Here is a 26,742-nt window from a genome sequence, read left to right on the forward strand (position 1 = left end):
TACTAACTCAACTAAAACCTTCGGAGATACCTGTAGAGCATCTTTATAGTCACCTAGTTACGTTGCGACGTTTGATACACACAAAGTATTTCTCCGGTGTCAGTGAGTTATATGATCTCATGGTCATAGGAACAAATACTTGACACGCAGAAAACAGTAGCAATAAAATGACACGATCAACATGCTACGTCTATTAGTTTGGGTCTAGTCCATCACGTGATTCTCCTAATGACGTGATCCAGATATCTAGCAACAACACCTTGTTTATAATCAGAAGACACTGACTATCTTTGATCAACTGGCTAGCCAACTAGAGGCTTGCTAGGGATAGTGTTTTGTCTATGCATCCACACATGTAAATGAGTCTTCATTCAATACAATTATAGCATGGATAATAAACGATTACCTTGATACAGGAATTATAATAATAACTATATTTATTATTGCCTCTAGGGCATAATTCCAACAGAAGCGTGCCACAAAGAACGCTCCGCCGATGATTCCTAAGCGACGGAGCCCCCCAAAGCGCAAATCGTCGCCCCTCCCGAAGGTACCTCATGCTAATCTTCCTATCAGACCTTATGATCGTACCCCCGAGGAAAACGCCAGGATAGCAAAGGAACATCATGATGCGGAGATAAAAAAGAAGGAACCCGAGCCCCGCCCGGAATACACCGAGAAGCAAATAGCATGGGCAAAAGACTTCATAACCCTTCCATCACAGTATGACTTACACTATAAGCCTGATGAGTATACACGCACATTGCAGAAGGAAGTGAAAAAGAGCAGCTCACGTGCAAGTCCAAGTGGGAGCAAATCAAGTTCAACTACAAGCAAGAAAAAATCAGACGTTCCTCAACTTGGACAACAGGCCAAACAGTCGATCCCATCCCTCAAGGTGTTAACCGAGAATGTTCCCCCTCCGGTGCAGGGGCAAGCTTTTGAAAGAGCAAAGGAGTTGGCAGCTCAATGTGGTATCTCGGTTGAAGATTTGCTGGCTTCCCAAGACGACAGGATACCCAAGGCTGTGGTAGCCCCTAAGCCATAGTTTGTCATGGGAGAGCCTTTGGTCAGCAAAGACGATCTCCCAACAAATATGCGTTACTTGCATCAATGGTACTTAAGTGAATCAAAGAATGGGAGAACGATGATCGTGCTGAGTGTCCCACGGGAGTACTACGGCCGCTCCGAAGAAATCCATATCGACTTTGATGAACTCTTCCAGATGTACAATGGCGACGCCCTCGACAAATCGCTTATGAGTTGCTATTGTCTGTAAGTTTGTCAATTCGTTGTCTACATATAACTTGTTTAGTTATTTCAATTCATTGTCTATATATCACTTGTACTCTATTATGCAGAATGAAGATTCTGGATTGTAAAAGTAAGACCATCCTAAATATTGGGTTTATTGACCGAGATAAAATACATATAGCGACGCTAACTAATAAACCCAAGGAGATAGAGGAAAACCTTCTAAGGTTTCTAATAGATCAAAATTTCTGTGACCACATACTGTTTCCATACAACTTCAGTTGAGGGTATTTACTCTGTTGTGTCCATTCACTTATAAGTGTAATTGATAAGTTACTGACACATATATATATATATATATATATACATGTGCAGCTTCCATTGGATTCTGTTGGACATTCAAATTGATAAGGGAAGAGTTGATGCCTTCGACCCATTATCGAGACCCTTGGAACTGTTCCAAAGCCTGGAGGACATGCTCCAAGGGTAATTTTAACCATTCTTGCGCTCTATCGGTCTCTTTCGATGATTTTCTGATATATCAATTAATGAAAAACTTAGCAAATCATTATCCTTGTCGGGCAGGGTTTGGAAGCGGTTCAAGCGCGTGACTCCCGGTAACTTTCCTGAGAAGCTGACCTTTAGAGCGGCTCAGGTAAGTAGTAGTATGATATACTAGATTATTATTTTGATGCATTTATGATGCTAGATTATTATTTTGATTATATATATTCTATTCTCGTAAAGTGCGACCAGCAGCCACGGGGAACGCATCTATGTGGATACTATGTTTGCGAGACCATTCGCACGTTTACCTCTGAGCTCAAGGATCACAGATTCGACGTAAGCAATGAACATTCACACCTCTATTTTTACCCGTCATTCTATGTTATCATGACTGATATTCATATTCATCTCCTCTTCTTATATAGCACACGGCCATGAGGACGAAGGTCCTACGAGAGCAACGCGCGATTGCTGTTGTAGAGGAGCTTGCGGGATTTCTGAGGACGGAAGCTATCGATGATAAATGACGATTTAGTGTAACTAGGGGCCATTACTGATGTTCGTCCATGTAATTGAATAGACAGGCTCTAGTCCCGATAATTCAGATCTCCATATAATTGTATATATATGCTCGCTTGTAAGATAAGTTAATCTTATATATATATGCATAATTATTTCTATTTAAATTATATGAAAACTAATTCCCGAACACCAAACGAGGCATCACGTTAATCTCCCGAACACCTAAACCCTAAAACCCTAAAACCCAAAAATAATTTCATTCAAAAAAAAACCCAAAACCCAGCAAAATCTGAAAATCTTTAGTCTCGGTCCGTTTAACGAACCGGGACTAAAGGGCCTGCCCCTGGGGCGCTACGAGGCGCCCACGTGGAGCACCTTTAGCCCCGGCTTGTAACAGGGCCGGGACTAAAGGTTAGGCCTTTAGTCCCGCCCCTTTAGTCCGGTTGGTGAATCGGGACTAAAGCCCTTACGGGCCGGGGCTAAAGGCCCCGTCCCCACTAGTGCCCTCAATGCAACCAGAAGCAACTGCGTCATAATCACGTGGCAATCATGAGACATCAAGTTCTGGAATTTTTTTCTCTGCCATATTTATTATTCCCTTTATATTAGACGAGAATCCAGCGGGGACCTTCATACTGCTCAGGCGTTCAAAAAAGATTTGCTTCTCTGCTTTGGTAAGAGGGTAGGTGCTTAAGTATTGACGCACTTTATGAGTCTTATTGTCGTACAGGTCTTTCATACATTGCCGCTCCTCCCGTGCTTCTGTTGTATCTTTTGTCTTTCCATACACTCCCAGGAAGCCTAGCAGGTTCATGCAAAGATTCTTCATCACGTGCATCACGTAGATTGGAGACCGGACCTCTAGGTGTTTCCAATAGGGTAGCTCCCAAAATAAATATTTCATTTTACACATGGGCACGTGTCCGGTAACGTCGTCTTTCTGAACAGATTGACCGCCATGAAACTTTCCAAAGATTACTATTTGACCCAAATCCTTGACCATAGCCAATAACTCATCACCAGTAGAGAGGTTAGGCTTCTTCCGGTGATCTTCCTCACCGTTGAAATGCTTGCCTTTCTTTCTTACGGGATGATTGGTCGAAAGAAATTGACGACACCCCACGTAGACAACCTTCTTAAATTTTTCCAAATTTGTACCTTTAGTCTTATCTAAACAGCGCGTGCATGCATTGTATCCCTTGTTTGACTGTCCTGAAATGTTACTAAGAGCAGGCCAACTATTGATGGTTACGAACAACAATGCTCGTAGGTCAAATTCCTGCTGTTTGTGCTCATCCCACACACGTACACCTAGTTTGGCCCACAACTGCAAAAGTTCATCATCTAATGGCCATAGGTACACATCAATGTCGTTGTCGGGTTGCTTTGGTCCTGGGATGAGCACTGCCATCATAATGAACTTCCGCTTCATGCACAACCAAGGAGGAAGGTTGTAGATACATAGAGTCACGGGCCAGGTGCTGTGGCTGGAGCTCTGCTCCCCAAAAGGATTCATGTTGTCTGTACTTAGACCAAGCCATAAGTTCCTTGGGTCATCTACAAAGTCCGGCCACCCCCTCTCGATTTTCCTCCACTGCGACCCATCTGCAAGGTGTTTCAACTCTTTCCCGTCTTTCTTATGCTCATCTTTGTGCCATCGCATCAACTTGGCATGCTCATTGTTTCTGAACAGACGTTTCAACCATGGTATATAGGAGCAATACCACATAACAATAGGAGGAACCTTCTTCGTGGGGGCTCGTCATCGCCCTCAATATCACCAGGGTCATCCTGTCTCAGATCTTGTACCGACATGCAGTGTATACCGGGCATTTACCATATTGCCGTACTTCTCACCGCGGTACAAGATGCAGTCATTAATGCATGCATGTATCTTCTGCACATCTAATCCAAGAGGGCAGATAGCCTTCTTTGCTCTGTACGTAGTCTCGGGCAATTCGTTATCTTTTGGAAGCTTCAACTTCAATATTTTGAGTAACTTCTCAAATCCATTGTCAGATAAACCAGTTTCTGCCTTCCATTTCAACAGTTACAGTGTGGTACCGAGCTTTGTGCTGCCATCTTTTAGCATGGCCTCCAATTTCAGCTTCTCCTTTTCTGTATCGCATTCTCTCTTTGCATCAGAAATGACCCGACCAAGACCATCAGCGAGCTTATCTGATGCCGGTTGTTCTTCACCTCCTTCTTCTTCATTGTCTTCCATTGTAGTATCACCGTATTCTACAATGAACATAGGATAGTTGTCATCATCATCTTCTTCTTCATTGTCTTCCAACCTAACCCCTCTTTCTCCGTGCAAGGTCCAACAATAATATGTGGGAATGAAACCTCTCTGAAGCAAGTGGAGATGAATGTTTTTCGAGCTAGAGTACTCCTTCACGTTTCGACAGCCAACACATGGACAAGGCATAAAATTATCCACTTTGTTTGCCTTAGCCACATCGATAAATTTTTGCAGGCCTTTTATAAATACGGAACCGCGTCATTCGCCGTACATCCATTGCTTCCGTGCATCGATCTGGCATCATACATGAATAGTGAAATGACCACCATACATCGACACATGCAATATTTTTGTATCAATTACAGACGAAAATGATAAGGTTGCTAATCTCGGTCGAGGATACCATTTTATGTGAACTTAAGTGTGACTCGGGCATTAGTCCCAGTTCGTAATATACTCCGAAGTGCATCGGTCACCGTACATCCATTGGCGGTTCATCTCTATTGTGAAATTAAGTATATAAAAAACCATTGTAGAACATATGACCAAATTAATACAAGTTCATCATCACATTAAAACCGAAACACAGTAGTGATCAAATGTTATTATTGCAAAAAAAAACATAAAGTTCTTTCATAAAACAACATACAACTATGTAAAAAAATTAAATGCAACAACAAATGCCATCAAAATCGCAACTAAGGTAAGAATTGACACAACAACATAATTATACCAAGTCTCTTTATCAATGGCATATTTTCCAACATTCCTAATCTTCAAGCGCATTTCATCCATCTTCAAGCGCATTGCATCCTTCCTCAACCACATCGCATCGATCTTCATCTTGCGGTCATCGATTACATCGGCGACATGCAACTCCAGTTCCATATTCTTCTCCTCAATTATTTTCAATTTTTCCTTCAAGTATTTGTTTTCTTTTTCAACCAAATTTAACTTCTCAACAAGAATTTCTATGTGGGTTGGAATTTTCGGTTCACATACCTCCCAGATTAAAAAATATATGTCACGTTGGTCGTCATAATTGTCATAAATACTAAATAAAACAAATAGTTATAAAAGATAATATATATTGCATCCGAATCATAGACAAGACGAGGGCCGACGGAGGCGGATAACAAAACTATCGCACTATATAATAACAAAAACTAATGAAAGTAAGTAATTTATACAAGGATGTATCTAAATCATATAAGTAAGATTTTTTTTTCTTTTAAAAAGAAGACAAGAACAAGAGGCTCACCACGATGGTGCTCGCGACGAGATCGGCGTGGGCGATCGACAAAGGTGAGGACGGGGACAGGATGGCACCCTACACATGTGCAGACTCTAAGAAGTTAATTTGAGCATTTAAAATGAGCTAAACTAGCACTGAGAGATGAAAGGATGAAGTACCTAACCTTTTAAAACACTTATGCAGTTGGTGCACGGCCAAACCTAGACAAATATTAAGGAAAATGGAGCTTGGAGGTCGAGCTTGGAGAGGAGAAAGCTTAAGTAGTGTGGCTCGGACATTTCATCGAACCCTTCATGTGCATGAACTAGAGCGGCAAGAGCATGGTATGCTCACACTTCAACAGCCAAAAAACAGAGGAGAGGGTGGGCAGGGGCGAGGGTTTATATAGACAACACTTTAGTCCCGATTTTTGTCTAAAACCGGGACTAATAGCCTACCCTTTAGTCCCGGTTCTTGCCACAAACCGGTACTAATGCTCCGCGGCAAGCCACGTGGCAGTCACTGGATCTTTAGTTCCGGGTTTTGCCCCGAGCCGGGACTAATGAGGTGAACCGAACCGGGAGCAATGTCTGGCATTGGTCCCGGTTTTCGTTTGAACCGGGACTAATGGACTTTCGGTCCTCGGCCGAAAGACCCTTTTTCTACTAGTGCTCCCTTCGTTCCTAAATATAAGTCTTTTAAGAGGTATCGTTACGGGACAACATACGGATGTATATAGACGCATTTTAGTGTATAGATTCATTCATTTTGCTCCGTATGTATCCCTGTAGTGAATCTCTATAAATAGTTATATTTACAAACGGAGGGAGTAGTAGTTATAGATAAATCGTAGCAAAGTTAAATGTCAATGGATAAAAAATATTGAAATATTTCAAAATCTTGAGCATATCCGGTTACACGAAAGAAAACTGCTGCATCGACAGTGGAATAGTGGATGCATGCAAGAGAGAGCAAACACACCGGTCGTTGCTTCTCCTAGTGTGCATAAAAACTTATTCACTATCCACTCACGCAGGCGCATATTTCCAACGCGACTCATTACATGGGGGTTAATAATTGATTATGACGATCTTGATCAACTGAAATTTGGACGCGGTACGTGTCGATTATGCATCATATACGGGTTCGTAGGTTTTGCCGATCTTGAAATCGGTGGAGAAGACCTCGTCGAAGACGTTCTTCATGCCACCCTTGGACAGGAAGCGGAAGTTGAAGGGGCCAACGAGCGGCTTGGAGCTCGACAGCTCCCACACGTCGCCCTTCTTGGTGAAGGGCTCCCACTCCTCCGAGCCGTGCTGACGGAGCTCCATCTCCGAGAGGGTGTCGCCTGCCCTTGTGTAGTCGATCTTCAGCACCAGCTTCTTGGCGTCCGACCCCTTCTGCACCGTGAACTTCACCTTCGTCGCGGCGCAGATGGCCCCAGCGAATAGCGCCGCCAGCACCGCCACCGCGAGCATCCTGGAGGAGGAGGCCATCTTCTCGACTGAGCCAAGAGATTTGATTGCTGTTATGTGTGTGTAGCTGCTGCTGCGAGCTGTGTGGATTCCGATGGATGAAGTGCCTGGTATTTATGGGCGGAAGAGAGCGCGCGATGAGCGGTGCTCCGGGGATTTCGCTAGCTGTCCGTGGCCGGGTTTGGCCGTTGATGCGTATGCGGTTGGCCATCACCATCGGAGGAACAACTAACAACAGAGGCTCATCTCTGATGGTAGCAATGAAATTTAGAGGCCCGTAGCTTCCGGTTGGAATGGAATTCAGAGCACTGCATACTTAGTTGGCCAAATCGGTCCTGCCTATTCTCGGGTGATCTTTATTTTGTTGCTTCATTTTTTTTAGAGGCAGAGTAAAAAACTCAGGCGTGGTTAGAATCCGAGTGTACTAGATGTCTTAATCTATCCGGAACATTGGCAATGATCAGGTTGTCTCCATTCTATCTGGCTCGAGCTGCAAGTTCATGGGCATGTCGGTTGCATTCACGCCTAGCAAAGGAGATTTTGTGATCCGAGAAGACCACAAGGGCAGCTTTTATGTCGAGGAGAATTCCATAGCACGGAGTGTTGGAGTCTAATGTCGGGCCCTTTCTCATCCCTGCTTTTGCTGGCCACGTAATAAGCTTCAAAGAAACATAGACGTGAGGATGAACTGGTTAGGTTCATTAACTTACAACCAAAAGGTTCAGGATTCAAAACCCAGTAACACAATAAATAATTGCAACCTGTCCTCACTTTCGTTGTCCACGTCATATAGCACATCTGCATTAAGGGCATCCGTGCGTTGTCAAACATCTACATTAAGGGCATCAACTAAGCTATTTACCGTAGCCCGCTATTTGTATTATATATATATAAATACCCGTGTGTATGGATAAACATCGTGTGTTTGAACTCAAAACGAACCACTTGGCATTTTTCTCCATTCAGTTTCTCAGTACCCTTTTTGTTTTCGATAAACCATATTGCTCCAGGTTTTGCGTGGTAGAGCAAACAAAAAGATCTGATCAGGCAAAGAATTACAATGTATATTAGATGAATTACAATGTATATTAGACGAGCGGTGCTCCGGGGATCTCGCTAGCTGGCCGTGGCCGGGTTTGGCCGTTCATAGAACCTCTGCATGTCATCAACATCGGTGACCTGCAATTTTCTTTCGCCGTAAAGAAATTCAGAGCCATGCTTAGTTGGACCAAGCTGGTCCTTTACTCTTGCATGATCTTGTTTTGTTGCTTCTGCTTTTTCTTTTCACTTTAGCTATATATACACTAGTAGTAAACAAAGCATTAGCTTCGATTGATGAGGGCCTTTAATCCCGGTTCGCCAACCGGGACAAATAACTTGGGATTAAAGATCCCCCTCCTAGTTCCGGTTGGCCACGGTTCAGAAGTAATGCCTTTCCACGTTGCTGGCAGCGCGCGGAGGGGGGGGGGGGGGGGTGGACCTTTAGTACCGGTTGTTAGCACCAACCAGGACTAAAATGCAGCTATACGTCAACAGTTGGCAAACGTTGGGTTTTTTATTTGAAAACAGGGATTTAATGGTTTCATATATCGATCACTTGCATCCATCCAGTTCAACAAATCATTATGTCATATAACTCATCATCATCTTACGCATCTAACAACTCATCATCATCTTAATTATACCAAGTTAAAATCTCATAAAACATAAAAACATGATAATAATCATCATCCTAATCGATCATGCCAAGTTAATATAAACCAAAAAAACTTCTCTCTCATAGGACCTAGTCCTCTCTCTTGGGTAAAATGTCATAAAAGAAAATAACATCTATGTCTCCGTGATGAAGCAGAGAGATCCAACAATCTCCAACTTGTGGCTTGCAATCCTTCTTTGTTTGTCTCCATGCTTCAATTTGGAGCCGTCCTTTTGATTTGCACTCAGTTAAGTATGGAGGATTGAACTTAGCTCACTGGGTTTTTAATTGTCATATGACCTTTGTCATGCATCAACAGAGGCACAACATTCATTTGGCAGTTTCTTTTCTAGAACATAATAGTAGCCTAGGTAGCAATGTAATCAACACCATTTATGTAATAGTAGTGTACTTAATTAGCAACTCTTACCAAGATATTTCGTCGAATGTCATCCGCCCTCAACCTATGCACTAGTGGCATGTAAAATGAATAATTTGGGCTACTTTCCAAATTATACGGGAAGTTGTCCCTACCAACGAGGACACCAAGGACAAATTAGATAGGAACATCCTTCTCCTCCCAAGTTAGATGTGATCCATAAGTGTAGTATGTTGTGTCAATTAATTTCCGTATTTCACTCGAAAAACGAAATAAGCTGTAAATTATAAATTAACAAATTTAGTATGGATGAACACCGAGTATTTATATATATAGAATACAAATTACTTGACAAATATGGTTAACAAACTCACAAGAAGGTAAAACAGAAAGCATATCCACATCCACCCAAATATCGATGTTACCTTCAATATGATCTTCACAACGAAGATCGAAGGTTATTTCCATATCCTCCTGAAATCCATATGCCTTGCAAAGAGCTTCCCAATTTGAGCACCCTAATTCTGTGTTATTAACTACATTCATTACTTTGACCAAAAATGTGCGGCCATGTCTAGTCCTCAGGTTAGCTCTCCTCGTCTCCATACTCTCGTGGTCTTCGAAACCGAGCCTCTCCAACACATACCTTCTTCCAAGGCAGGAGAGGAACTAGTCGAATTGTATAAAACTGAAATTACACGTTGAAGCAAAGAAACAGAAGTCATGCTTAATTACGAAAAAACACTTGTCATCCTTGCGTACCATCCAAACATCGAAGGTCTCGTCAAGCTTGATGGTAAAAACATGTTGTCTCGCAGGTGTGTCCGCTTGTCGCACAAACCCTGATCATCGTTGCAGTAATCAGACTCAGGGATCCTAGAGTTGGTAGACATTTCCTGTGTTTACGGATTAATTGCAATGAAGTCAACTACATTGAAATACAGTAGATTAAAATGAAATTTAATAAACTACATTTCCCGTGCTCAAATTGGGATACACTACATTGAAATACACTTAAATATGCAATACAATTAAAATGAAACACATTTAAAATTCTCAACATTGAAACACATTTAATATACACTACATTAAAATAAACTACATTTATTCTTATATGGTGTATACTAGTTAATTATGTGTGTTAACATAAATAATGAATCTAAAAATCATCATGATCATCATCATCCTCTAACAAAATCATCATTATATCTAAAAATCACCATCTAACAATCATCATCATCATAATCATCATCTAACAATCATCATCAACATCATCTATATATCTATCATCTAATTAACTATACCTATCATGAAAAAAATGCAAATTAAGTACTTAGAGACCGGGGTCTCACCGACGGGCGGGGCGAGGCAATGCCGGGGTGAGGCCCGCGGGCGGCGTCGGGGCGAGGGGAGGAGGCGTAGGTGGCGGACGGAGTGGGGGGCATCGACGACGTCGATCGACGAGGATGGGCACATAGCGCGAGGAGGCGTGCGGGCGGCATCGGAGGCGGCGATGACGTCGACGAGGACGGGCAGAGGAGCTACACGGGCGGCCGACGTCGGGGGCGGCGACGACGAGGACGGATTCATGGGTGGCGGGGAGCTCCGCTAGCCTGGTGGCGTCGGGGCAGAATTGGCTAATTCCTATTTATATACAAAGGTTATTTTTAGTCATGGTTGGTGGCACCAAGCACAACTAGAGGTTCCGTTTTAGGCGACCCAAATTATGTGCGGGAAGGGACGTTTAGTCCTAACTGGTGGCACCAACCGGGACTAAAGGTCTATTTTCTCTTTTTTGTTTTGTTTTGTTTTTCTAAACTGGACAATTTCTCTTTTTAGATTTGTAATAACTATTAGACTATTTATAGTTTTTGAATGAATATTTTTTGCTTTATGTTAAAAAAATTACAAACTTTTTGTTACTTCGTGTAGTTTTCAAATTTACATAGTTTAATTTTGAATTCTTTTAAAATTTGTGTGAATCACTAGTTTGTGAATAACTTTGAATTCTTTTAAAATAGATTTTTAGTAATTCTTTTTCCTCATGTTTAATATTACTGTGTTTTATAATGATACTAAATTTCGTAATTTTTAGGTTATTTTAAGATTGAAATGCCTTTGTAACACATGAGTTTTCGTGTGAAACCCTCATACTTCGAAAAAGATTGTCCCGTTTGTACACGACGTGTATCCAACTTTTGTCCTAACCCTCTCAACTTTTTAGCACATGCTATGTGAGTGAAATGATGATACCATGCCAAGTTTCAGCCTTTTTAGAGTTCATTTGTAGTGCTTATCAATTTCAGGGTCATTTAGTTCAAAAAATATTAAATAGATGAAAAATAGCAAATGAAGTATGAAATGGTTGAAAATTGATGACATGGCTTTGAATAGTGCATATTTTGCACACAAAAGGTTAAGAGTTGAAATAAGTTTTAAAAAATGAATTGCCTTTATAAGAGATGAGTATTCGTCCGAAACCCTGATGCTTCGAAAAAGATTGTCCAGTTTTGTACACGAAGTGCATCCTGTTTTTGCCGTAACCTCTCAACTTTTAAGCACATGCTGTGTGAATGAAATGATGATACCATGCCAAGTTTCAGCCTTTTCAGAGCTCACCTATAGTGCTTTTCCATTTCAGGGCCATTTAGCTCAAAAAAATATTAAATGCATGAAAAATAGCAAATGAAACGAGAAAGGGTTGAAATTGATGACGTGGATTTGAATGGTGCATATTGAGCGCACAAAAATTCTGGAATTGAAATAAGTTTTAAAAAAGGAAATTCCTTTGTAAGAGATGAGTATTCGTCCTAAACCCTCATACTTGGAAAGATATTGTCCTCTTTGTACATAAAGTGCATCCAGTTCTTGCCACGACCCTCTCAACTTTTTAGCACATTCTATGTAAGTGAAATGATGATTTCATGCCAAGTTTCACCCTTTTCAGAATTCATTTGTAGTGCCTTTTCAATTTGAGAGCCATCAAGATCACAACTAAGGTAACAATTGATCCAAGAACATAGTGATACCAAGCCTCTTTATTAACGACATATTTTCTAATATTTATAATCTTCAAGAGCATTGCATCCATCTTGATATTGTGATCACCGACGACATACAACTCCAATTTCATCTTCACTTCTCAAATTCTTTTCAATTTTTCTTTCAAATAGTCATTTTATTTTTCAACTAAATTTAACTTCTCGACTAGAGGGTCGGATGCAATTTCCGGTTCACATACCTCCTAGATAAAAAATACCTATGTCAACTTAATGGGCATAATTGTCATAAACGAGAAATGCAACAACTAGTTATGAAAGGGAATATAGCACATCCTAATCATAAACCAGACGACGGTCGATGGGGACGGATATCAAGACCATGCACTAGTAGAAAACAAGCCTTTGGATCGAAGCATTAGTCTTAGTTGGCTTTTGGACCGGGACTAATTCTGCCACTAGTCCCGGTTCATGAGGCTAGATTATAGTCCCTGTTCATTTGTGACCTCTGGTCCCGGTTGGTGTTACCAACGGGGACTAAAGGGGTGGTGGCAGGCTGGGGGCCCTGCGAGCCCCTTTAGTCCTGGTTTGTAACACCAACCGGGAGTAGAGGGGGACACTAATCTAGGTTTGTTATACAAATCGGGACTAAAGATCTCCCTATATCAGCCGTTCGTCCAGACCGAGCCCATTTCTGTGTTTTCTTCATTCCCCTCTCTGTTCTTCCCCTTAGCTCGAGCTCATCCTCCATTTTTTCTAAGATTTGTCAAGATTTGAGGCACCCCATGTCTCAAAGTGTTCACAAAGGTTAGCAACTGTGTCCTTTCATCTCTCTTGGTATTAGCTCGTGCAATGGTCTATAAGTATAGTGATTTGTGGGTTTTAGTTTGAGGAGTAATTTTGTGGGAGTTTATTTGAGTTATATGTAGTTTGAGCTCAAATTAACTTCTTATTTGCATATGTGTAGGTGTCGTTTACTTAGTGCCTTCCCGTCCCCATCCTAACCACCATCGATTTGTATGATTTACATATGTTTCTTACCGGTATGATTATTTGTTATACATAGTGCCATGGTCTTGATATCCGTCCCCGCCGGCCCTCGTCCGGTTTATGATTTGGATGTGGTATATTTTATTCTATACGTATTTGTTGCATTACTCGTTTATGATAATTATGCCCATCAAGTTGACATAGATATTTTTATCTAGGAGGTATGTGAACCGGAAATTGCAACCGACCCTCTTGTCGAGAAGTAAAATTTAGTTGAAAAAGAAAACGACTATTTGAAAGAAAAATTGAAAAGAATTGAAGAAGAGAAGATGAAAATGGAATTTTATGTTGTCGATGTTGTTGATGATCAAAAGATCAAGATGGATGCAATGCGCTTGAAGATTATAAAGATTAGAAAATATGCTATTAATAAAGAGGCTTGGTATCACTATGTTGTTGGATCAATTGTTACCTTGCTTGCAATCTTGATCGCATTTGTTATTGCATTTAAATGCATTAGCTATATACTCTTGTATGTTGTTTTATGAGAATATGGGTGTATGAAATTTATGTATGAAATTTATTAATTTGGTATTTTCGGTGTTGTGTAATGAAGATGAACTGGCAATGGATATACGATGACCGATGCTCTCCACAGTTCATTGATAGTTTGCAGAGTTTTCTGCATGCGACTAAGGCAAACCAGCGAAATGGTTTCATGTCTTGTCCATGTGTTGTATGTAAGAATGATAAAATTTACTCTAAGTCACGATTCATTCACGTCCATCTGTTTACGTCCGATTTCATGTTCGGCTATAACTGTTGCACCAAGCACGGATAAAGATGGGTTCCAATGGAAGAGAATGCAGAAGAAGAAAGGATGATGACGGATATCCTTTGTTCCCATAATACGATGGTACTACAATAGGGTAAGAAGCTGAAGTAGAGGCACCAGATGAGCCCCCTGATGATCTTGGGCGAGCCATTGCTGATGCAAATAGAAACTGTGCAATTGAAAAGGAGAAGTTGAAGTTGCAGTGCATGTTAGAGGATGACAAGAAATTGTTGTACCCAAATTGCAAAGATGACAAGAATAAGTTGGGTACCACACTGGAATTGCTGCAATGAAATGTAGAGAATGTTGTATCTGAAAAGGGTTTTGAAAACTTGCTGAAAATGTTAAAGAAGATGCTTCCAAAGGACAACGAATTGCCCGACAGTATGTACGAAGCAAAGAAGGCTATCTGCCCTCTAGTATTAGAGGTGGAGAAGGTACATGCATACCCTAATGACTGCATCCTCTGCAGTTGTGAGGAGTATGAGAATATGAATGCATGCCCGATATGCGGTGCGTGATGTCTACTGCACAACTTTATTCTTGTAGACTCGTGTTGGGCCTCCAAGCGCACAGGTTTATAGGATAGTAGCAATTTTCCCTCAAGTGGATGACCTAAGGTTTATCAATCCGTGGGAGGTGTAGGATGAAGATGGTCTTTCTCAAGCAACCCTGTAATTAAATACAAGAAATCTTTGTGTCCCCAACACACCCAATACAATGGTAAATTGTATAGGTGCACTAGTTCGGTGAAGAGATGGTGATACAAGTGCAATATGGATGGTATAGATATAGGTTTATTTGTAATCTGAAAATATTAAAATCGCAAGGTAACGAGTGGCAAACAGCAAGCAAAACGCTGTACTAATGCTTGGAGATAAGGCCTAGGGTACATACTTTCACTAGTGCAATCTTTCAACAATGCTAACATAGTTGGATCCCTCAACATGCAACAAAGAATTACTTCAAAGTTCCTATCTAGTGGAGAACAATAAGATGAAATTGGTGTAGGTACTAGAACCACATCAAATTATTCTTTCCGATCAATCTATTCAAGAGTTCGTACTAAGATAACATCAAGCTATCCTTTCCGTTCAAACTATTCAAGAGTTCGTACTAGAATAACACCAATGATACATATCAGTCGACCCTAATGTCACCTAGATACTCCAATGTCACCTCAAGTATCCGTGGGTAAATTATGCGGCATGCATCAAAAAAATTCAGAGCTATCATATTCAATCCAACACAAAGAACGTGAAAGGAGCACCCCAAGATTTCTATCGAAGAACATGGTATGAAAACATGCAATCAACCCCCATGCATAGACCCCCAAGGTCATCGGAACCCACAAGTTGATGCCTCAACATATATCAAGTGAATCAGTAGAATACCCCAATGTCACTATGGTATCCTATGCAAGACTTCAATCAAGTGTTGTCATACCATAATGCTCAATCCAACATGATGATATCTTAAAGGAAAAGACTCAATTCAGCACAACTAGATGGTAAGGGAAATACATCATATGATCCAACTATATTAACAAAGCCCGTGCTTTTGAGATCGTGCCATCTCAAGAACACGAGAGAGAGAGAGAGAGAGAGAGAGAGAGAGAGAGAGAGAGAGACTGAACACATATCTACTGATATATACCCTCAGCCTCTAAGGTGAACTACTCCCTCCTCGTCATGGCCTCCACCGGGATGATGAAGATGGCCACCAGTGATGGTTTTCCCTCTCCGGCAGGGTACTGGAATCGCTCCAGATTGGTTTTCGGTGATACAGAGAGTTACGGCGGCGGAGCGAAAGTTCTGTCTTTATTTCTGGGGTTTTTGAGATTGATAGGATTTTTCAGCATTCGAATCACGCTCAACGGAGCCACATGGGCCCCACAAGCCATCATGGTGCAACCAAGCCCAGGCCACACCCTGTTGGCTTGTGCCTCCATGGAAGCCATCCTCTGGTGGTTCTTTGCTCCAACGTTGCTCATATGTTCCAGAAAAATCATAAAAAAAGTTTCGGGTGATTCCGAGAACTTGCATTTTCTGCAGAAAAAACAACACCACGGTAATTCTACTGAAAACAGCGACAGTCCGGGTTAGTTCTAAATAGATCATATAAAGTGCATCAATACCATATAAAGTTATTATAAACATAGGCAAATATGGCATGAATACTTCATAAATTATCGATACTTGGAGACATATCAGCATACCCAAGCTTAATTCCTACTCGTCCTCGAGTAGGTAAATGATAAAAAAATAATTTATGAAGTGTGAAAGCTAGCATAATGTATAATATTGATCAAGGATAATTTCAGCCATTTTTCTAGCATCATAACTAGCAAGTATTTCTCATAAAGCTGCTCAAGATCGAGTAGCAAGTTATTCACATGTTAAAGTATAGACAATAAACTTTCTTGAAAAATAGAAAACTATGTTTCTAGTCATCAAACAATTACAATTCATCTTATTTTCAGGAAGGGTCTACGTAAGAGCTTTGGTTCAGAAAATTCCACATACTCAACTATCATTTAGTCTTCCATGATTGCTGAAACTCAAAGTATATTTTTAGAACAAACAATTTCAGTCAAGCACAAGGAAGATAGGGGCTTAAATTTTTGCCTCCCAACTTATTTATCACGGGGATAATGTCATCATATAATGAATCATGATCACGTATATTCAATTGGATATATGCATCTGGATCTTTCCCCACCACATGATGCTTGTCAACTAAGTAATTAATAGATTGGAATAAGTTGATTCGACATGAAAATAAAAGATACGTCCTTCGCACAGGGAAGCATAAGTTCTCATGCACTTTTTATTTTTTGATGTCCAATCTGTTAATGAAAAGGAATGTCACTTTTTATTGCCCCTTGTGATGGCAACCTTTATTATGCAGTCCGTCACTTTTATTTCTTCACTGTCTCAAGTTTATACAAAGCTTATTTTCCTTTCCAATAAAAGATCATACATATTTGGGAGCAATTTATATTGCTTTTTGCACTAATTACAACTTACTTGAAGGATTTTACTCAATCCGTAGGTAGATATGGTGGACTCTCATGGCAAGAAACTAGGTTCATGGATTTGGATGCACAAGTAGTATCTCTACTTAGTACGAAGTTTTGGCTAGCAAAAGGTTCTAAACAAGCACCACATGTTAGAGGATCCATGACAATATAACTGCTAAGTGAATATAAACAAACATAACCATTAAGTTGTCTTCCTTGTCCAACGTCAATTACGTGATCAAGTTTAAAAATACTTAACGGGGCTCACAATCATAAAAGATGTCCAAGATAGTATATCTATATGTGAAATCTCTCTTACTTCAATGTTCTTTCATGAATAGCTTAAATGACCAATGTTATGTTTGCTAACTTCGAATAAATTTTACCGCTTATACTCCTAGTATGTGAAGTCACTACTCCCCATGGGATAAGCATATGAAGCATATATATAATTTCACATTTATGATATTGAATTCATTCAGTGTTTTACTCTTAGGATATAAGTGAAGCAGAAGAATAAACATCTGTCACATCCCTAGTTACCCCTTTGATGAATAGCAAGGTTGTGCTCATATCTTCATTATTGCATTAGAAGTGAAATGGAAAAACAAGAGAAAAACACTAGCAACACTATATGCAAAACAATTCAAAGTGGTGACAAATCAATGAACCCAATATGGCCTCCATAAAAGTCTGTCATTTTTGATAAATCTTGGAAAACACAATTTAGGATTGGTTTTCTTTTTAAAAAGATTTTTGGCATTTCATTTTAAACACAAAAGCAACTGAAATCAATTAATTAATTGATTTCCAATACTTCCTAGTTTTACAAAATGTTGAAACTATTATGTGGCATTGCTTATTTTTATCACTGTCACATAATACTATTTTAGGGTTTTATAAAATGATTAAATGTTTATTAAAATCCTAAACCTAAATGCCAGAAAGAAATAAAAAAAGAAAAAGGAAAAGAGAGAGAGAGAGAGACTTATCTGCGCTCACCTCCAGGCCCAGCCCACCAGGGGGGGTCCCCTGTCGTCTCCCTCCTCCTGCCACAAGGCAGGGGAGAAGATGAGCACATCGCTGTGGCCAGGGGCGCCACCTCCTCCCTGCCTGCCTGTCCCTCCTAGCCAGCGCGATGCCTCACCCCCGTGTCTTGCTTTTCCTCCTCCCTCGAACCCCTCTACCTCATCCATTCCTCCTTCTCCCCCTCTGCTCTTCTTCCTCCCGCCATGGCCGAGCTCTGCTTGAGCTCACCGACGCCTTTACGACCGCAGCGAAGGCCCCCTGAGCAGCCCATTGTCTCCGGAACGATGAGTACCTCCTCCACGCCGAAGGAATCAAGTCGCAGCCTCCTGAAGCGTCGCCGTCATCGTCGTTTCCATCTCCGGTCACCGGATCTGCCGCCGTCGATTCGTCCTGCTCCAAGCCTCTCCTTCGTCGCCGATGCTAGAAATGGAGCCGCCGTGAGCCCCTGCTCCTTTCCCCTCTCTTTCTTGCGCGATGGAGTCCCCCTGAGCTCCTCCCCGACGAGCCCGACTTTCGGCCGCCGCGCGCGCTTGTCGCCGGTGTTCCTCCGGCCATCTTCAGTCCCTCCTGCTACCCTTGGAAGACGAGCCGCTTCGCCAGCGTCGATTAGCCGCAAGTCGCGCCCGATTTGGCGCCGTGTAGCGCGTTTTAGCGCCACTCCGGCGAGCCCTCCGCCGCGACTATGGTCGCCGGCGACCACCCTCCAGTGGGGGCCGACGTGGCAAGTCGTTAGCAAGCTAACCCCCCCCCCCCCTAGAGCCACTGACAGAGGACCCCACGCGTGGGTCAAACTCCCATTAGTGCGGGTCAACGCGGGATTAAGCCCTGGCTCACTGACGTGTGGCCCCCACACAACAGGTTTGACCTGGCCCAGGCGTAGTTGACTGCCGACGCAATGCTGATGCAGTGCTGATGCAGTAATTGATTTCCTGTTTATAAAATAAATCCAGGAAATTGCTAAAACTTGTAAAAATCATAGAAATTAAAATATAACTCGGATGAAAATAATTTATATATGAAAAAGTATCAGAAAAATCCAAGGAATCTGATTATGGCATTTTGATGCATGTTTGAAAAAGTTAACAACACCAAATAGGCAAAATGATGAATAGGGTAAATTTAATAAATAGTTCGGAGTTGGAAATTGATACTTACTTGAATTCCACTTCAATTACTATGCTCAAACATTGGTCAATGCAAATCAGTACCTCAAAATACCAACTCCATACACGTTGAAACAATTTGTTATGAGCATCAGGTCGAATCAATTAAAAGGGTACCCGGAACAATAACCGGCTTGAAGTGATGTTTGAATCCTAATTCAAACCAACTTCGACTTAAGAAATGATAGCCACATTAGCCATGCCACCTTTCATTTCATGTCTTGAGCATGCATCATAGTGTTGCATTCCCGTGAAGTAATTGTTGTTCTTTCTTGTTTGCCGGTGTTGTTCCCCCTCGCTAAACGATGTTTCCGACGATGTGATCGTTGACATTGATGAAGACTCATTGCTATCTTCAGACGTGTCAGGCAAGCAAACCCCCCTTTAGCATATTGATATAAACCCACCCTCTCGCTCTTGCTCTCTTTTACTGCATTAGGACAAACACGATTCAACTGTACATGTTATCGGTAGTTGAACCCATTCCTCTGCATGACCTGATTTTGTCACAGTAAATAGTTGAAACCACTTAGCATGAGTAGCAACTGCTTGAGCCTTGTTGTGCTTAGTCATCCATGCTTGTTTACAATGCCTGCTATGCTTAGAGTCGTGTCGGCTCTGATCCGTCTGGATGACGAATCGGAATGGTTGTGTTCATGTCCTACAGTGTGAGAGTAAAGGTGTGAATCTGATTTGGTAAAGGTAGCTATGAGAGGCCATGTAGGAGTACATGGTGGGTTGTCTCGTTGGGACCGTCCTTAAGAACTGAGTTCTGTGTGTGTTATCCAAGACAAGATACTACCATGCATTGGGCCCTGAAATATAACCCCGCTCGGCTTATTAATTGCCTAGATCTCTGTCCAGGAGTTGCAATTAGTTTCTGGTGTTTGTAGGAAAAGTGTTGGCGGCCGTGTTTAGCTCTGCCCGGCGGGGTAGGCTTCACTACGGTAGATACACAGTGGCACGGTGTACCAAGTGGCACCCCAATGGTGGGCTTGGGAACATTGCGCGCATTGTTTGGGGCCGTAGAGGAAACCTCGGCCGGACTTCCTTGCGGGTTCAGTCTCAAATAGGCGATAAACCTGGACTAGGGTCTTGTGTGGTTAACGGTCGTGGCCGACACCCACGCCAGTGCTTCCGCTTGAAGGTTGCCGAGATGCATGACGTGCATATGGTGATAAGTGGTGGGAACGTGTGTGAAGAAGTATACCCCTGCAGGGTGATTCAATCTGTTCGAATAGCCGCGTCCTCGGTTATGGACTACTTGGAAACATTACGTGGTACATAGACAATTTAAATGGATACTCTAAAACATGCAAGATAAGTTTGAGTGCTATGGAAGGCCTTCTCGTAGGGAGACGAGAGTGGATCCATAGTAGGGTATTGAATTGGTGAATATGTGGACTCGTGTGCGCTATCCCACCTCAAAGAAAGAACTTGTAGTCGTAGTACTGGTTAGCCAAGAGTCAAAGCTGGCTTGCTGCAATCAAACCACACAATCCTTCCATTGAAACATGATGCATATGTAGATAGTTCTGATGTAAGTCTTGCTGAGTACCTTTGTACTCACGGTTGCTTTATTTATGTTTTGCAGAGAAGATTTAGTCTCATTAAAGGTTTCTACGCGACGTGTTCGATGTTGACTGGAATAGCTTGGGAATCCCAGATAGAGGTCTGGCTCCTCTGGTAGGGTCGTAGTAGCTTTTCAGGCTCTTCCAGCCACTTTTAGTAGATGTCTGTACCCAGACATGAATTGCTTCCGCTTGTTGTTTGTATGACTTGAGTGTCGGGTCACGAGACCCCTGTTTGTAATATCATATTATGTTGACTCTTATGAGTCTTTAATAAATGCTTGAGTCATAGAGTTATGTTGTGATGCCATGTTGTATCTACACATATCGTGCATAATGTGTGTATGTTTGAAATGCAGTATATGTGTGGGATTCGACACGTAGTTGTTTGCCTTTAGTAGTACTCTTTACAGGGAAATGCCTCTTTGTGCTTCCATCGAGCCTTGGTAGCTTGCTACTGCTCGGAACACGTTGATTGACCGGCATGTATCCTTCTTTGCTGCTGTGTCTGTCCCCTCGGGGAAATGTCACGCGATGTAATGGAGTCCTTGTAGCTTGCTACGACTCGTCTACACACGCTGATGACCGACACCTGCTTTGCTGGGTTATGTATGCCTGTCCCTGTACGGTTGTACCGCTGGGGTTTATAACTAGTCATGTCGACCCGGGTTCTTTGTCGTATGAACGCTAGCAACATATTCATATACGTGAGCCAAAAGACGCAAATGGTCCCGGCCAAGGTAAGGTGGCAGCCGTGGAGTTTACCGTGCGTGAGGCCGCAAAGTGATGTGATGTGTTACAGGCTAGGTTCTTACGACTCAGGATCGGGGTCCCGACAGCTTTGGTATCAGAGCTTGACTGCCTGTAGGATAACCAAGCCAAACTGGTCGATGTTGAGTCTAGCAACTCTTTAGTTATATAAGGGAATTGTTTGTGGAAGGGAACGTAAGGCTCTTTTTACTCCTTTCCTTGTGTCATTCTTATTCCGAGTCACCCTCTTCTTTATTCTACGGGGTTTAAGAATTAGGCTTTCCCATCTATTCATTAGGATGACGAGTTACTATGTTGGAGACTTATAGGAAAGTCGATATCTTCAAGGATCAGTGTCTCCATAAGAATTCAATTGTTACGTTGTTAGTTTTCGTGCAGGTTGCCTCATATTTCATGCCTGTACAGCCGTTATGCTGTCCGAGTTTTCCAAAGTTCCCAAATAGTCTGATGCAATTGCAAATTCTCTCCTCCTGAGCTAATGTCTTTTGGCCGGACAAAGCACACTAATAATTGTGTTGAGGTACTTTATTACCTCGATGTTTTGTTGAAGTATTAGGAAAACATGTTACTCCGAAAACTACCCAATAGTCTAGATGTGTGGTATGTCTTCCAATGTGATAGTTCTGGCCATCATTTTCAAAAAACATCTCGTGATGTTAAATAGCTTGTAGGTACTCTATTTCTGGGTCTTTGAATCCAAGGATCATTCTGCTCATCTCTGTTGATAGTGTTGCTAGTTCCTTTAGAATGATTAGTAACCTTGTTGTAATCCTGAAGGTGCATGGTATATCATTCTTCCAATACCATGGACCATCTCTGTCAAAAGTCCTTCGTGAACTAAAGATCATAATAAGAGTGCTCGTGATGAGTTCTCCATTCCATATTGTGATTCTGCCTATTCCGCCCTTCTGCATGGGTTATCTGGAAGAATTATGTTGAGCTCTTTCGACATTCTAATCCATGCATCCATAACTCAAGAAATCATGTGATTTTCAGTTGCCCCTCTTTAGTTGGATTTTGACCTTCATCATTGAAAGGATAGTCAAGAGTAGTTGTGCATTCATGTCATCGATGTCTTCTATTTTGTGGTCTGTCAAGTTGTCCTATTCTCGAAAGACTGGGAGAAGCAAACTCCAGTACCACATCCATTTCCTGGATTGGGTCAAAGTAGTTGTATTCCACAGATCGAAATGCTAACCAGCTTTTGTTCTGTTCTATCTTGGAGTATTACCCTCTTTTTGTCAAGAGTGTTATGAGAATTGCACCATCTCTTATGAGCTCTTGATGCAGCGATACTTCTCGCTATCATTGTTCATCCCTCGGTTTTCGTGTTGGTTGTAACCGGAATATCAACAAGTGAACCATGATGTGTGAAATCAATACTCCTAGCAATGCTATTGCTTGGTAGCTAATGGACAATAATTTCACTCTTATGGTGATGGTGATTGAATCGTCATTCTAAGATTGACCGTGCTACCTAGTCCATGTTTCATGGTGCACCTTTTGATCAATGAGTTAGGATTTTGTCAATCCCTCGTTCTATTGATCACATCATCTTGCCCTGAAAAGAAAGATTGTTCTCGAGCTTAATAATATATCGGTGGTTCGTGATTTTCCGAATATCTTCTCGGAAGTATTACCAGGTTGTTTCCTGACTGTTATGATAGAGCTCGTGATCAAGTTGGTTTTTCTATAAACCAACCCCTTCTCCAAGAATCTGTATTGGATACCCCGAGCTAGTTGGTTAAGCTAAACAACAACTTGGAGAGTTGGAAGATAAAATCTTCGCCTAAACTTAGCTCATTTACAAAGGATATTTTTCCTGTTGTGTGAGTCTGAAGAAAGATGGTATTTTCATCGGTTGATCTGTGTGATCAGTTGTTGCATATATTATCTTGTTCAATTTGATTTGAGCATGGGCTATCATCAAATCAAACTCAGAACCAAAGATTTTCGTAGCGGTGTTTTACTCATGGATTTCTCTGAGCATACACCATTATACTATTTGATCTGACCAATGCTATTATCTTGCTCACATAGTTGTGGAAATCCATTTATATGGGTATCTTGATGAATTGTTGTTGAGCCCATCGGCAACATTCTCACTTGTTCCATGATCTATGTTGGACATTAAGCTAGTGCTGGAAACTTTATAGACATTGTCTTCGTGTCTCGTGCACGAGGTATATGTTAGGTGTAAGAAGTGACTTCCTCTAATTCATGTGCATCTGATGCAAGTTGTCACCGTGAATTCGAGAAAGTTAATTTGTTTTCTTCGGAATCATCTCAAGTCAGTCATGCATGTGCGAAGTATTCTATGGTCTGAGAGATTAGCTACCTCCATTCCATATGTATCTCCTAGCACACCAAGCCATTGATTGGTTTGTTCAAGGAAAAGAAGTTAAGTGCCATTCCTGAAGGTACCAGACGGACTTGCACAGGGCTTCGTCATTCGTAATGATAGTTCCCATCCAGAACTCGGTAGTGTTTTGTTGTAATACTTTTCATGTGTTCACAGTTGTCTTGGGCAGTGTGTTCACGTGGGTCTTGCGATCCATCTCATGTTTTGGAGTTGTCTTCCGTAGTTCATTTCCTGAGAATCATGCAACGTTATCTCGTCGATTTGTGTTGCAAACTTTCTTTTCAGACATGCTGAGTCTGAAGCATCGTGGCACCAACCGGAGCTGAATCTCAGGCAGTTATAATGGTTGGAACTTTCCCCAAGAATTATTATATTGGTCTCTATGTAACCCGGTAAAGTGATGTAATGGCTAACACACCTAGGCGAAAGACTTGATATTATAATATCTTGTATGAGCAATCTTAGCCATCTCCCCGTGAGGTTCTGTATGACTTATTTTGGAAGTTGTTCATCATGGATCCCCTTTGGTCCCAAAGTCCGACCTATACTTGATGCGCTAGATATCAAGCATGATCTATAATTTGGTTGTGCTAGTACATCAAGGAGAACATTAGAAGCAGAGTGCTAAATGTCTCTCGGTCGATCAACCAGATTTCGTTCCCTTGGCATAGCTAAGGTGAAATCTGAGGAAGTGTTGTCTTCCTTTGCATCTGCATCCTCCATCACTGTTCATCATGGTAGTATGTTGTGTCACCAGGATCCTTGGCACGGATGTTGGTAAATCTTGATGAATATGGAAATGCTCAAGTTCTTGAGAGCACGCTCAGACACTAGGTTATATCCTCGGTAATACTTGGAAAGTGCCTTCCGTTCGCCGAGTTGTTCTATAACCCTAGTTTCTTTCCAACTGAGTATGCCATTCTTTCAAATTCCTTCAAACAATCATTTGTGAATTGCCTTACTCTGGTATGAAGAGTTTCAATGATCTTTGGATCAAAAGTAATTCTTTTTGCCACTTAAGGGAATAACTCTACGAGTCACCTTCCTAAGGTGCCCCGTTGTGGTATGAAGGGTAGCTTAATCCTCGCTACTTTGAAACCTCGCCACCATCTGATTTAAGCATGGATTTGTTGCCTACCAATCGCACCTCTGTTATATGTCTCATTTTCTCATCCATGTTTTGGTGTTGTGTCTCAGCTCAAGGGACGTTCCTACGTCTCATTCTATGAGTTGATCTTGAGTTGCTCGATCTTCGAGGAGATTGAATCTTGTGTCGTCTCCCTGTTCTTTTGTCTTCAAGCTAGATGAAGACCTCAAGGATAAAGAAGTCAATATCAACATGGTACGATGAATCAACATCCTCGAGAGAAGCAAATGGATCGTGAAGATTGTGATAGTTTAGTGTCCCCTCTTCCTCCTCCCGACTACGCCTAAATCTCGGGACGAGATTCTTGTTTAGTAGGGGTGAGTTGTCACATCCCTAGTTACCCCTTTGATGAATAGAAAAGTTGTGCTCATATCTTCATTATTGCATTAGAAGTGAAATGGAAAAACAAGAGAAAAACCCTAGCAACTCTATATGCAAAACAATTCAAAGTGGTGACAAACCAATGAATCCAAAATGGCCTCCATAAAAGTCTGTCATTTTTGATAAATCTTCCAGAACACAATTTAGGATTGGTTTTCTTTTTAAACATATTTTTGGCATTTTATTTTAAACACAAAAGCCACTGAAATCAATTAATTAATTGATTTCCAATACTTCCTAGTTTTACAAAATGTTGAAACTATTATGTGGCATTGCTTATTTTTATCACTGTCACATAATACTATTTTAGGGTTTTATAAAATGATTAAATGTTTATTAAAATCCTAAACCTAAATGCCAGAAAGAAATAAAAACAGAAAAAGGAAAAGAGAGAGAGAGAGACTTACCTGCGCTCACCTCCAGGCCCAGCCCACCAGGGGGGGTCCCCTATCGTCTCCCTCCTCCTGCCAGAAGGCAGGGGAGAAGATGAGCACGTCGCCGTGGCCAGGGGCGCCACCTCCTCCCTGCTTGCCTGTCCCTCCTAGCCAGCGCGATGCCTCACCCGCGTGTCTTGCTTTTCCTCCTCCCTCGAACCCCTCTGCCTCATCCATTCCTCCTTCTCCCCCTCTGCTCTTCTTCGACCCGCCATGGCCGAGCTCTGCTTGAGCTCCCCGGCGCCTTTCCGACCGCAGCGAAGGCCCCCTAAGCAGCCCATTCTCTCCGGCACGACGAGTACCTCCTCCACGCCGAAGGAATCAAGTCGCAGCCTCCTGAAGCGTCGCTGTCATCGTCATTTCCGTCTCCGGTCACCAGATCTGCCACCGTCGATTCGGCCTGCTCCAAGCCTCTCCTTCATCGCCGATGCCAGAAATGGAGCCGCCGTGAGCCCCTGCTCCTTTCCCCTGTCTTTCTTGCGCGATGGCGTCCCCCTGAGCTCCTCCCCGACGAGCCCGACTTTGGGCCGCCGCGCGCGCTCGTCGCCGGTGTTCCTCCGGCCATCTTCAGTCCCTCCTGCTACCCCTGGAAGACGAGCCGCTTCGCCAGCGTCGATTAGCCGCAAGCCGCGCCCGATTTGGCGCCGTGTAGCGCGTTTTAGCGCCACCCCGGCGAGCCCTCCGCCGCGACTATGGTCACCGGCGACCACCCTCCGGTGGGGGCCG

General features: G+C 42.1%; 1 protein-coding gene across 1 annotated transcript; it reads right to left on the minus strand.

Moving 5' to 3' along the window:
* Window positions 1-6,676: 6,676 nt before the first annotated feature.
* LOC123447481 (pollen allergen Lol p 3-like) lies at window positions 6,677-7,314 on the minus strand. Its single transcript, XM_045124086.1, has one exon. It carries the CDS (start codon window positions 7,256-7,258, stop codon window positions 6,890-6,892), a length of 369 nt encoding a protein of 122 aa, XP_044980021.1. The 5' UTR covers window positions 7,259-7,314; the 3' UTR covers window positions 6,677-6,889.
* Window positions 7,315-26,742: the final 19,428 nt, after the last annotated feature.

The sequence above is a fragment of the Hordeum vulgare genome, chromosome 4H, assembly GCF_904849725.1.
Source record: "Hordeum vulgare subsp. vulgare chromosome 4H, MorexV3_pseudomolecules_assembly, whole genome shotgun sequence".
Lineage (NCBI taxonomy): Eukaryota > Viridiplantae > Streptophyta > Magnoliopsida > Poales > Poaceae > Hordeum > Hordeum vulgare.